This window comes from Felis catus, chromosome D2 (genome assembly GCF_018350175.1).
Source record: "Felis catus isolate Fca126 chromosome D2, F.catus_Fca126_mat1.0, whole genome shotgun sequence".
Classification (NCBI taxonomy): Eukaryota; Metazoa; Chordata; class Mammalia; order Carnivora; family Felidae; genus Felis; species Felis catus.
The window spans coordinates 11,365,370-11,379,884 of NC_058378.1; the positions used below are offsets into that span (position 1 = coordinate 11,365,370).

Here is a 14,515-nt window from a genome sequence, read left to right on the forward strand (position 1 = left end):
AGAGTTGGATGCTCAACTGACCGAGCCACCCAGGTGCCCCTACAAATGTGTTTTTTTTTTTTCAACTGTTGAAAAGAAAGCAGCAAAGACAAGAAAGGAAACAGAGAAGAGGTTTCAATCTTAAACGGCATGAGCATGAAGGGCTAGACTAAAAGGTGACTTGGAGTGAGTGGAAGGGTGTCAGGAAAAGAGCCAGGAAGACATAAGGCAGAAGAATACTGCAGATGGAGGGAGCAGTGAGCACAGGGTCCCTGAGGCAGGAACGCAATCGGCGTGGCTGGAGCAAACGGAAAAGATGAGGAGAATTGCAGGAAATGAGATAAGACGGATATGTGAAATCAGATGGGTCAGAAGCTATCACAATGCCTTTACTTGAAGCGAGGCAGGAATTCTCTGGAAGAATTGTAGACAGGATTAATAAGATCCTTTCAGGAGGCTCACTCTGGCTGCTAAATAGGGGAGCAAGGGAGGGACCGGGGAGACTACTTAGAGTGCAATCACAACGACAACGCTGGGGTGGGGGGAGACTTATCTATGTTCTGGCAAACGTGTATGGGGTTTCAAGTGCTTGGTTACAGTGCAAGGTCTTAATATGTCACGGATGCCTTGCCTTGGAATATATGTCTATAGGATACGAAATGTACTTTGGGATGTTAAAACAACCTTGGAAGAAATTGAAACTGTATGACTAAAACAAAAGTAACAACAGATACTTTTTGTTCATTCCCTTTCCAGAGAAAAATGCATGTGATCAGAGGAAACACTTTATCTCAAGTTTCTTGTTCTTTGTAATTTACAATTATATGCTATAGGTAATATATATAACATGTTTATAGCACGCAATAGATGTGACCGTACCAATGTAACTATGACTCCATTACAGTTATATTTAAATAAACTTGAGAAACAACTACAAACAAGCATCACACACACACAGGGGTGTGGATGTTGCTTACCTTTTCCAAATCTGGCTCACGCAGAGCTAAGGCCAGTTCATTATTATCCATCACTGATGCGGCTGCCACATCCAGTGGTGTTGAACCTCTCATTGCTGGTGAGGCTGTTAATTCAAACAACATTGAGACAAAACCTAGATTGTGCGGCAACCATGAAGGCTATATAAAAACATACTTTCCCTCAAAATTTCATTTCTAAATACAACACATACTGCACTAATCTAAAATTAATTTCCATTAAAGTTTAATTTAACTGTAACATATTCGTTTTATCTTAAAGATGATATAAAAGCCACAAATTTACTTACCAAGCCCAACACTGCTGTTCTCCAATAAATAGCTGAGATGGTCAAACATAGCTTTTTGATTCTGCCGACTTATACGACAGAAGTAACAAAGAAAACGGCAACAGTTGGCCACCATCTTGGGAAAAGTGATTTCCTACATAAAGAGCATTTAGTTAGCGGTGAGAGCCAATGGTCTTCAGAAAACTGAGTTCAGAAGCTGAGATCCAATCACACTGTCATTCCATGGGTGCCCATGGGTGCCAAGGCTTCGAGACTGAAGACCATCATTTGTCTCGACTTTAACTCACCTAGTCTTTGAGCCATTGAAGAACAAGCCCAGCACTAATTTATAAACCTCATTATCATCAATGAATTGATCTGGAACTAATCTACAGGCAGCACAAACCTAGTTAGCATTCAGGCAGACTCAGTTGTGAATCCTGACTACCCGTTAGCTGTGCTTCCTCAGGATGATATTCCGTCTCAATGATTCAGTTCTGTAAAACTGGATTAAAATGAATGATAATACTTACTTGAGGTAAGATAGGGAAAGTTCAATGAGACCACTTGTGAAAAGTTCCACTACCTGGAACCACAGAAGGGCGTTCTTACCATAGGTGTTATTGTTGTTGTTTTTAAGTTTCCAGGATTCACACCTTCCCTGATTTGCCCGACTTGTCACTGTGATGTGAGCCCCTTGACCAGAAGGTCTGCATGCTAGATCCCATCAAATACATCTCTCCTGAGGGCCAAATCTTGTTCTAATATACCCCAGATGAATCCCTTGAGTCCCTCCCTAACAGAATACTTTATAAATATCTTTGTAAGTCTGTCTAACTGAACATGAGAAATATGGACTCCATTCCATATTTTGAAGAATATATCTTAACATTTCCAAAAATACTGAAATATATTTTGCAAATCATAGGTCATGAAATTACACTGATTCACATGAAGTTGCCTGTTTTATTACTCTTGTTCATTTGGTTTTAAAGAACTTTATTTTAATTTTGAATCACTTAAAAAATTAACTTTATAGTCTTAAAACAAATACTCCAGAGCACCATCTTCAAAACGTGGCCTGGATCAGGAATTTAGTGGAACTCACTGTTGTCTAAATCAAGGGGAATGTCTGGGTCTGAAGAACATGTTTTGTATTTTGGACTTTTTATGTAATGGACATTAATTTATAATTCAGAATTTTGAAAAGTTAGCATGGTATTAACGTTTAAAGTTTCTAAATAACCACTAAATGGGAATAGTTTAGGAGACAGAAAATTACACGGTATAAGATAGAAACTGTTGCCAATATCAAAGGAAAAAAATAACTAGCATATTCAATTCTCAATCTATAAGGTTTTATTATGTTTTTTTTTCGAAAGCTATTCTTTAAAAAATAGTCCTCCTAAGAAGATTTAAGAAATCCTCATTAAGAATATGTAATGGATGCCCTCAGGAGTCATATTTCTTCGCATCTTAAGAATCAAAGGTTTTCCTTTACCTTGGACTCTCCACCTCCAAGGACATTCACCATGACCTCCATCACCGTCTCGTGCATCCCAAGTGCCCTCATGAGATTAGGGTGCTGGTAAAATACTTTATTATTCATGATATCCCTAGAAAGGACAATATAGGTAGGGGGGAGGGGAGCACAAAGGTCAGAGAAAAATTTAAATGACAATTTATCTGAGGTCCTGATAAATCTTTTGGAAATAATTCCTGGCATGAACAAAAAAGTAAGCACAATCATGATTAAAGTTAATAAAAGCAAAAGCTAATAAGCATAATTAATTGAGTTTTCCTCAAAAAATAATGATAGCCTCTCAAAAATAGTATACAAGTTATCTATTTTTTTTCCATTACAAGAAAGGTACTAAATATGTAAACATTCATCTATATGAAATATACTTTTGGACACTTATTCCTAATTTTATATATATCCAAACATCTGTTCAACCTTCTTTAGTATAGAAACATGTTTCTATGAAAATTCCCATATAAATTATTGATATAAAAACATCTATGCTTTTCATGTAGGTTATTTTTCACACTATATTCAATATTTGTATGTTTAGTAACATTTTGTGTTATCATTCCAGAGAAATGCTTTTTTAAAGGAAACATATTCTCAAAGAGAAACTGAACACACATCAAGGCCAGGTTCAACTAATCTAAATCCAGCAAATTAAAATGGACATTCAATTTGAAAAAAAAAAAAAAAAAAGCAGATGATATCCAAAATGTTTCCCATTATTACTATTCCATTACATATTTTTATAATATGTATGTAAAGGCATTCCTAAGGATATTAATGTTTAGTAGACATTAAAAATAAATAACTCTTGATTTTTATTTGAACGTAAATTAAATCAATATGATTTTTTCTACAAAACACTCCTGTCATGGATGTAACAAGAAAATTATATTGCACAGCCTGCAGGGAAACAAACTTTCCTTTCATATCTGATCTCCTTTGACTCACTCACCTCTTGATTTAGTCATATGCTAACTTATAGGTACTCCAGGCATATCAAGACAATGAAATAGTATGAATCTTGTATAATGATTTTCTTTTGCTTTTTTTTTTTTAGTTTTAGTTTTTCACTTTTGTTTTTTAATGTTTATTTTGAGAGAGATAGAGAGCAAGTGAGACAGGGGCAGAGAGAGAGGGAGAGAATCCCAAGCAGGCTCTGTGCTCTCAGCGCAGAGCCCGACGTGGGGCTTGAACCCACGAACCGTGAGATTGCAACCTGAGCCGAAATCAAGAGTTTGACACTTAACCAACTGAACCACTCAAGTGCTCCTAGTTTTTCACTTTTAGTTGGGTTTAGTTTATCTTCAATAACAAGAGTCTTTAGATAGCACAACTCACAAAAATGATGTGGGGGCCAAAGACTATAATAGGTCAGATCTATTCCGTGCAAGAACATATGGGGTAAAGAAAGGACTCCTTTTCCTTCACGGAAGACAGCAACACATGTAGCAGGAGAACCTTCCATTTTCAAACCACACTTGTAATCACAGGCTGTGTTCTTTCATTAATTGAAATCGTTTTGCATGACCGAACTTTGGAAAATATTTAATTGAAAACTCTTGTTTGCCTTTAGTTCCAAGTAAATTGAGTGGATTTATAATTCTACCACTCAGTAGGCAGGTTGTCACTCACTAAACGTGTCCCGTGAGAAGTATGTCTCATACCACAAAGACGTAACTTTTTGTTTCAGAAATATTTTGTTTTATCACTACTGATTTATGTGTTAACAGCATATTAACACTATATGTTCATTTGACAAGAAAGAGTTCATTTCCTAGAAGGCTTCCTTTCTCATTTGGTTAAGTAAGATCATTTATGTGTAAAGCCCTTTTGGGTTAGATATAAGTATTAGTATTCAAAACAAGATTCAGGGGCACCTGGGTGTCTCAGTCAGTTGAGCGTCCAACTCTTGATTTCAGCTCAGGTCGTGATCTCACGGTTGTGAGACTGAGCCCCATGTTGGGCTCTGGGCTGAGTTGGGAGCCTGCTTGGGATTCTGCCTCCCCCTCTCAGCCCCTCCCATTCACACGTTGTCTCTTTCGCTCTCAAAATAAATAAATAAATAAACGTTCAAAAAATAAGATTCATGGTCATATGATTACAAGGACCATCGAATTTGCTTTTGTTGTTTCGGTTTTTCTGTTCTCCTTCTTTTGTCCTGTTAGTATACTTATTTTTAGTATGCCGTGATAATGATTTTGGAATAGAACCTTCCAGCGTTATTTTAATGATTTCAAATACTTGATAGTTCCAAGACCAATATACAGTATCATGTTCTGAACTTAGAATGCACGTAAATAATACTACACAATCTGAGTCTTTCTATAACTTTTCTACCCACAATGTTATTTTTTAGGTCAAAGAAAACAGTAGTCATTCCATTCCATTAGTGTTTTGTTTTGTTTTAAGAACTCTCGGGGCGCCTGGGTGGCGCAGTCGGTTAAGCGTCCGACTTCAGCCAGGTCACGATCTCGCGGTCCGTGAGTTCGAGCCCCGCGTCAGGCTCTGGGCTGATGGCTCGGAGCCTGGAGCCTGTTTCCGATTCTGTGTCTCCCTCTCTCTCTGCCCCTCCCCCGTTCATGCTCTGTCTCTCTCTGTCCCAAAAATAAATAAAAACGTTGAAAAAAAAATTAAAAAAAAAAAAAAAGAACTCTAGGTTTCTTTAACCCTTTTATTGTTTCTTTATACCCTATTTTATCCATGTCAGTAGTTATTTTCATTCTCCTCTTTAATATTTATCTAACTAGGTTAACTGTTTTGGCAGAATGTTTGTATTCTCTATCATTTTTCAACATTTTACATTCAATTTCTACATCCAATGTTTAGATATTATTCTTGCAAACGTGATAAAGCTTAAACTTTTATTTTTGTATTTTCATATTCCAGAATTATGCAATCTTGTGAGTGATTCCTATATTTACGCATGTATACATCAGTAACACACTCAATAAAACTTACTGCTTCTCATTCTTTCTCTCTGAATTCCATTTCCTTTTCTCTAATGCACAGTCTTTAGAAGGTCTTTCGATGAGGAACTGTAAGTAAATATTCTGAAATATCTTTGTATTGCCCTCACTCTTAAATATGGGCTACAAACTCTCATCTCCAAATCTCCTTGAAGCACAAGTTCATTGTGAAGAATTCTCAACTGAGTAACACATTGTAAATTGATGGTTATTTTCTGTCAGAATTTTGAATATGGTTTCTCATTGAGTAATGATCTTTAGTTTTGCCATTGAGAATTCCAAATACTGTTTTTTTGTTGCTGTTGTTGTTGTCATTGTTTGTTTTTGTTTTGTTCTGTTTTTGGTAAGTATTCTGGCTTTTCTTTCAACTTAGTTTTAAGATAGTCTATCACTGGTTTTATGCAGTTTCCCTACATTCTATCCAGGTGGGTATATGGAACTACCTGTACTTGAGGATAATCTGTGAACTTGTGTTCTTCATTGATTCTGAAAAACTCAAGCCAACAGCTAGCTCTTCAAATGTCCCCATTTTCTAGATTATCTATTCCTGTTTACCATATTGTAGACCTTCTTATACTATCCTCTAGGTCTCAAAACTGCTCTTTTGCATTTTCTTATCTTTACCTCTCAGTGCTACAGTACTAAGTAATTTCCTCAGATCTATGATCCCACTTACCAATTTTCTCTTCAGCTGTATCTTTCCTAATTTAACCAATTCACTGTTTTTAATGTCATTTAATGTATTTTTCATTTCTAGAAGTTCTCTTTTGATCTTTTCCTTTTTATATTTTCTTTTATTCTTTGTTTATTTTTGAGAGAGAGGGGGCGGGGCAGAGAGCGAGGGAGACAGAATCTGAAGCAGGCTCCAGGTTCTTAGCTGTCAGCACAGAGACTGATATGGGACTTGAACTCATAAGCTATGAGATCAGATCTGAGCCGAAGTTGGAAGCTAACCTGACTGAGCCATCCAGGCACACCTCCCCTCTTTTTGTAAATAATTTTTCTTTATTTTTTTAATGTTTATTTATTTCCGAGATAGAGAGAGGGAGAAAGACAAGAGTACAAGCAGGGGAGGGCAGAGAGAGATCTTTGGATCCTTTTCAAATTTTCATGGATATTTTTCCATGATTTATTTTTGGAGAATTGATTTATCCTTTGTATTTTTACCATTTTAAATATGTTCTCTTTCTGGCACTGTATTATCTGAAGTTTTGAAATAGGTGTTCTGACTCCACCAGTATTGTGTCTGCAGACCCTTGCTTAAGGCAGACTGTTTCCTTATGTACTTTGCAATTTTCGATTGTAAGTTAACCACTGGTAGTATTTAGGTTTTCCTTCAAAATTTCACAGTGATTTGAGGCCAATTTTTATGTTCTCAGTTTTGGGATCCTTAGGCTACACATGAGGTATAAATGTTAATCCCCAAATTCACACAAAGCGCACCTATAATGTTGAATTCTCTCCCCATTCTTTTTTCAAGGCCCAGTAAATACAGACAAAATTCCTTATTCCTGTGGTGAGTGTTTGTCTCCCCACAGAGTTTAATGTGTTTTTATTAACCTGTATTTTTATATATGATTGTACATTACTGAAAAATTAATTTAAAAAACCCTCTAAGATATGTGCTGTATCATTGCCGCCTTAGCATCTAGTTGTAAAATTAGTCGTTTTTCTAGTGAGCTGTAAAATATAATGTCTAGAAAAGCAACAATCTCATTTAATAATCATATTACAGGTGTATCTCACAAATATTGCAGATTTGGTTCCAGATCACTGCAATAAAGCAAAATATTGCAATAAAGCAAATCGAATAAATTTTTTGGTTTCCCAGTGCATACAACAGTTATGTTTATAATATGCTAGAGTCGATTAAAAGCATAGGAAAATTATGTTTTACAAAACAGCATATGTACCTCAATTAAAAAATACTTTATTGCTGAAAATACTAACATTTCCTGAGCTTTCGGTGAGTCGTAACCACTGATCACAGGTCATCATAACAAATATAATAATAGTAACAAAGCCTGAAATATTGTGAGAATTGCCAAAACGTGACACAAAGAGACACAAAGTGAGCAAATGATGTTAAAAAAAAGAAAAGTTGCCCATAGACTTGCTCAATGCAAGGTGGTCATAAACTTTCCATTTGTGAAAAACACACTACCTGCGAAGTGCAATAAAGCAAGGCACAATACAATGCGGCGTGCCTGTAATCTAAGCAGTGTATCTATATTAATAGACGTACAGTGCACCTACTGGAATAAACGATTAGAAGGAAGACATTTATAAGACAGAGGTTGTAGTAGTTAAATAAATTACCCTAATCCACGAATCATAAGCTTCTCTTCTTCTTTGCCCATTCTTACACTCAGCAGAGAACGAATCTGACCGAGAGATGCCAGCAGGTTGATGGTATCCTCCACGGAGACACCATTTATAGTGTAGGTCTTTGGCAGAGCCCGGACCAGACCCCCAATGCCATCGTACTGTCGATGGAGCAACACAAACATGGCCCTCACCAGTTCAGGGTCTTCAATGACAGACTCTTGTGCCCATCGGACCATGGTCTCAGAAATCAACTGCTGAAGAGTGGCTGCACAGTCATTACGGATATTTTTTAAAAGGAAAAAAAAAAAAAACAAAAACGAGAGAAGACAAATGAGTTGGGCATTTCAGCTGTACCTCTCATAGCCCCAGCCTAATACCAGAAATGAAAAGGCTAGGAACATTCTTTGAAGAAAAACTTCATTTAAACGCTATATATATAATATATATATATATATATATATATATATATATATATATATATATATATATATTATATATATAGTCAGACATATATAAATGTCATATATATATATGTCAATAAAAATGAGTTATGAACATGAAAAGGCAAAAACACATAAGCTTTTCCTTAACACTCATTCTTATAATTAAAGAATTTAAGCTGTTTCAGAACTATGGCCACTTTTTCAAAACTATTGTTGGCAATCCATAGGGTAATCAATATGAACTATTACTTCCACTTTTATTTTCTTTGTTGCATTATTTTCCTCCCAGATGTGACATCACCATACATCCTTATAAAGTCAGTCATGTGCACTCAAGGAACTATTTTTCTATCTCCTCATTTGAGCCATTTGTAATAGTGACCTCATATAATTATATTTTTACTATAATTTGGATCCCTAATTGTCAGTTAAAATGTCTTCAAAGGATTTGATTGTAAAGCTGTATTCAAGTGAAAAGTTATTCTAATGTAAATTTGCAATGTAACATACAGTGTAATACAGACAAAAGCAATAGAACTTCCAAACCTCCTAAAAATAAATAATAAAAATATCAAAGCTAAGTAGAAAGATGCGACCAACTTAGACACAAAGAGGTACTCAATTCCTATCATTAACACACTGGCAGATTTTCAAAAGAAGCTGTTTTACCTGCTTTAATCTACACAGGAAGTAAAGGAAAAACAAAACCTACCAATTTTAACCAAACAGGAAATGTAGATAAATAGCCAGTATACTTCCACATGTCTCAAAACCAGGCTGATAATTTTAGTACGTCAGAACCATAAACCAGATAATAACAAAAAGTGTTTCATAGGAAATCTTGAACTCTTATTTGGAAGAAGGTATGATTCAGATCTGTGTGTGACACTGAACAGTACATTTAGAAGTAGTTGTATGGATGAAGGATTTTCACTGTAAGTTAATGGAAACGAAAAACAACTAAAATCTTCATGAGTTTCTCTTCTTTCAGTAAAAACTGTTCATAAACCAGTGCTGCCTCACAGAATGAACAGAGACTTCGATGTGAGGTAGCGAGTAAGAAGGATCTCATCAACCCACTACTTGAACCCCTCCTGGGCGAGTGCCATGCCTGAGACTCACAGCCCCAGTGTGCTTATTCATTTTCTGAGTATCGGCTGTTACTCTTCAGTTAAATAGGATAAAAATACATCAGAAACGCGTAACGGTTCAGGAAATATCACAGAACCAAAATATAGTTACAGATACTATCTAAACTTTAACAAAAAAGCTTAATTTGGTGCAAGAACATTTGAAAGTCAATAGCATAATATTTAGACACGAAAGCTAAATTACCCACTTTGTACCTTCTCTTGATAGTCCCTGATCAAATACCTAAATTTTTGGTCCTCTAGGGAGCCCATCCATCCTTATAATACTGCTACCTCTCCATCTGTTCCTACAAATACAGTTGGATGCTCCTATCTACTTCTGGTGGCAACAGACATCTACTTGAGAATGTGATTCTTAGCAGTGCCCGGGTGGCTCAGTCGGTTAAGGCACCCGACTTCAGCTCAGATCAGCTCAGGTCATGATCTCACGGTTCGTGAGTTCGAGCCCCGCATTGGGTTCTCTGCTGTTATCCTGGAGCCTGCTCCAGATCATCTGTCCTTCTCTCTGCCCCTCCCCTGCTCTCTGTCTCTCTCTTCCTCTCAAAATTAGTAAATAAACTTTAAGAAAAAGAATCTGATTCTGAGAAGCTGCAAACTCAATTTTCTCACTGGATCATCTAGTATGATGTTAGCTCAAAGGAGAAATAAATGTCAGCAGTTGGGTTGCTTTGCCAGTTTCCTTCCATACTGCTTACAGGACTTCTTGGAGCCACTCTCAACTGGTTTTTCGGCTTGTTTCTTCTTCAGGTATGTCACCTTTTCTACCAAGGACAGCAGGCGTCCTCTAATTGTTAAGTCACTGTTTCCATCAAGAGACCCATCTTCATCCAGCTCAATTCCTGGTGTGAGAAAAGCAAAGAGAACGAAGAAAAGAAAAACGTGTTTGAAAGAAATGCATTTAGGAGAAAAATGCTCTGGTTTTGCAACTTATCGACGCATAGCTTAAAGCAATGCTGTCACGTCAAGAACATTTGACAAGACAGAGTTAAGCACTCTTTCACTAGCTCTCAGGTAAAATCCACACACTGGCCTCTACGTCCTCCTTTCTCTTTTTCTCCTGTTCCAATGGGCCCAGGGCTATTAGCAGCTGAGACAAATTATAAAATGAGACAGAGAACAAAAAAAACACTCTTAAGAGTCCAGATCAATTCTGCTATTTAGTCTGACCCGTAGGCTGACCCTCAGGCATGTCTGACTTCAGGTGCTATCTGCACAAACTTACAGCTTTGCCCTCCCAAAAAAGTCTCCTGAACTGTCAGCCACCTCAATTACCTCTAAAAATCACAGTGGTATTTTAACAAATTGAGAGAAAAGATGGTAGGCATAATTAGCTATCCTAACCCAGTGAAATGCTTTATGTCTTAAGCAATAATCCTATCATTTTAGAGCATCCCTTTACTTATAACAGATATATAGTATAACTTTTCTGGCACTCATTTAGTCTTCTTCATTCATAAGTTAAATTAATATGCAAGGTGATGCTTGTATTCTCTTCACTAAACTAAAATAAAAATAATGCCACTGGTGCTATATATCACTTAACAAATGACTAATAAATGACTAATTGATTCTCTTTCACTGGGACAGTTTGTTCGTATCACTGCTTAAAGGGAAAAAGCACCACATGTTGAGAACAAGTCAATTCTATTTTAAAAGTTCTTAGAATGAAAGGTGGGGAAAGCTCCCTTAATAGATTTGGGCTACTGACATATAACTTAACAAAGGATTTCCTTAAGCATTAATTAATTTCAAAATATATGTGCCACATTTCTTAGGCCAGTCCTAAAAAGTGCCCCACAACTGGTTTAAAATACAACTATTTGTGATCAAATATCTTTAGACTAAATCAACCTAACTCTCATCTCTTTGCCAGAAGCATCTGGTTACATGTCCCAATCCCCCCCTTCCCATTCCCTGCCACTGAAGAAAAGAGAAAAAATAAAAATAAGATGTTGGTTATCTCCTGCTTAGTACTAAAGCCTTTGTGATCTCTCTACTTTTTATGACTTCCCACACAGGGTCAGTTAACCATTTTGGCATAGTAAGTATTCTTATATGGACTCCTAACAGGCATCATGTGTATTTCTGAGCCTATTTACATTTATATTAACTTTGGTATCAGTACATGTGTATGAAAAACACACATTGATGGCTCAACAAAATTACGAAAACAGTTCAAAACAAGAAGTTTGACAAGGAAACAGTAATCATTTAAAACGAATAAACAGAAATCCTAGAGTTGAAAAATACAGTAACTGAAGAATTTGACTGAGAGTTTCAAAAGTAGACTCAACATGCAGAAGAAGAATCAAAAACCTGAAGAATAGGTCAATTGAAATCATGCAGTCTGAAGAAAACCTATGAGATTTATGGGACAAAATGGAAAGAAACAATATTCACACTGTGGGAATTCCAAAAGGAGAAAGCACAAGGGCCAGAAAGTATATTTAAATAATGGCTGAAAACTTCCCAAATGGGGAGAGAAATGGACATGCAGATCCATGTGGCCCAAAAGACCCCAAAGGTGTTGAACTTGTAGAAGGCTACACTGAGACAGATTATGATTAAAATGTCAAAAAGCAAAGGCAAGAAAAGAATTTTAAAAGCAGCAAAAGAGAGAAGTTATGTAAAAGGGATCTCCCATAAGAACACTGGCAAATTTCTCATCAGAAACTTGTCAGGACAGGAGAGAATGGGACCACTTATTCAAAACACTGAAAGAAAATAACTATCGGCCAAGAATTCCATACCCAGCAACACTGTCCTTCAGAAAAAGAGGAGGGATAGACACTTTCCCCAATAAACAAAAGCTAAGGAAGTTCATTACCACCAAATCTGCCTTATAGGGAATGTCAGAGGGAGTTCTTTGAATGGAAGTCAAAAAACTCTAATTAAGATCATAAAAACACAAAAAGGTAGCATAAATCTTACCAGTAATGGTAAGCATATAATCAAAATGAGATTTTACAGTAAGGTAATAGTGATGCATAACTCATGATTCTTCTTTAAAATTAGCTTTTTTTAATGAATTAAAATATGTTGTTATAACTTTACGGTATTTTACATAAACCTCATGGTAACCACAAGGGAAAATTTTATAATAATTATACAAAAGAACACAAGAAAAAAGGCAAGCATACTCATAACAAAAGATATCAACACAAAAACACAAAATACAGCAGGATAAATAAAAAGGAAAAGTTGATTTACAAAACAACCCAAAAAAAATAATGAAATAGTAAGTCCTTATTTGCAATATAATTACTTTAAATGTAAATGTATAAAATTCTCCAACCAAAAGACCCAGAATAGCTGAATAAAAACAAGATCCAACCATATGCTGCCCATAAGAGATTTACTTTAGCCTTAAAGACAAAGACCAAGAGTGAAGGGATGAAAAATGGCATTTCAAGCAAATAACTAAACATAACAATAATAATAATAATAATAATAATAATAATTTAAAAAAACCAACAACTCCCACCAAAACATAATCAAACCAAAATAAAATACCACAGGAAGCTATACATTCATCAGATAAAAGAGACTTTATTTTTTTTTTAAATTTTTTTTTCAACGTTTTTTATTTATTTTTGGGACAGAGAGAGACAGAGCATGAACGGGGGAGGGGCAGAGAGAGAGGGAGACACAGAATCGGAAACAGGCTCCAGGCTCCGAGCCATCAGCCCAGAGCCTGACGTGGGGCTCGAACTCACGGACCGCGAGATCGTGACCTGGCTGAAGTCGGACGCTTAACCGACTGCACCACCCAGGTGCCCCAGAAGAGACTTTAAACTAAAAATGGTAAAATGAGGCAAAGAGGGTCATTATATAATGATAAAGAGGTCAATACATCAATAAGATATAACAACTATAAATATTTATGCACCCAACACTGGAGTACTTAAATGTATAAAGGAAAAGGTAAAAAACAAAAACAAAAACAAAAACAAAACTAAATGGGGAAATAAGGAGTAATACAATAATAGGTGGGGACTTTAATACCCCACTCTCTACAATGACTAGATCATCCAGGACAGAATCAATAAGGAAAGCGTGGATTTTAACAACAGTACAGATCAAATGACCTAGAGGACATATAGAAAACATCCTACTAAACAACAGCAGAATACACATTCTTCTCAAGTGCACATGGAACATTTTCTAGGATAGAATACGTGCTAGGCCATAAAACAAGTCTTAGTAAATTCAAGAGGGCTGATTATACTGGTTATCTTCTCTGACCACAAGGCATGAAATCAGAAATCAATGACAGGGGGAAACCTGGAAAATTCATGAACACAGGGAAATTAAACAGCATTCTCTTGAATAACCAATGAATCTAAGAATAAGTTAAAGGGGAAATAAATTTAATGAGACAAATAAAACTGGAAACACAACATGCCAGAATTTATGGGGGCAACTAAAGCAGTTCTATGAGGGAAGTTCATAGCGATACATAAGTGCTTACATTAAGAAGCAAGAAAGATCCCAAATAAACCAAAGTGTAACCTTAAGGAACGAGAAAAAGAGGAATGAACAGAGCCTAAAGTTAGCAGAAGAAAGGAAATATTAAAGATTAGAGCAGAAATAAATGACGTATAGATAAAAAAACAATAGAAAAGATTAACCAAAATAAAAGTTATTTCTTTAAAAAAACCCAACAAAATTGGCAAACGTTTAGGTAGACTAACCAAGGCCGGGGGGAGGAAACAGGACTAAAGTTAACAACAAAATAAATGATAAAGGAGACACTGTAAATGAAAAAATGAAAAAGATACCACAGAAATTCTAAAGATTATAAAAGGTTACGATGAAGATTATAAGCAAACAAAGTGGACAACCTAGAA

At 36.0% G+C, this 14,515-nt stretch overlaps 1 protein-coding gene across 9 annotated transcripts in view; it reads right to left on the reverse strand.

The window, feature by feature from the left end:
- RYR2 (ryanodine receptor 2) overlaps nucleotides 1-14,515 on the reverse strand; it is a 757,942-nt gene that overhangs the window by 210,178 nt on the left and 533,249 nt on the right. For all 9 annotated transcript variants that reach the window (XM_023240368.2, XM_023240367.2, XM_023240360.2 and 6 more), the window contains 5 exons: nucleotides 10,361-10,504; nucleotides 8,063-8,336; nucleotides 2,745-2,859; nucleotides 1,265-1,397; nucleotides 957-1,060 (listed from right to left, as the gene is read on the reverse strand). In XM_023240368.2, coding sequence (XP_023096136.2) covers nucleotides 957-1,060; nucleotides 1,265-1,397; nucleotides 2,745-2,859; nucleotides 8,063-8,336; nucleotides 10,361-10,504 — 770 coding nt within the window. The remainder of the gene's footprint in view (nucleotides 1-956; nucleotides 1,061-1,264; nucleotides 1,398-2,744; nucleotides 2,860-8,062; nucleotides 8,337-10,360; nucleotides 10,505-14,515) is intronic.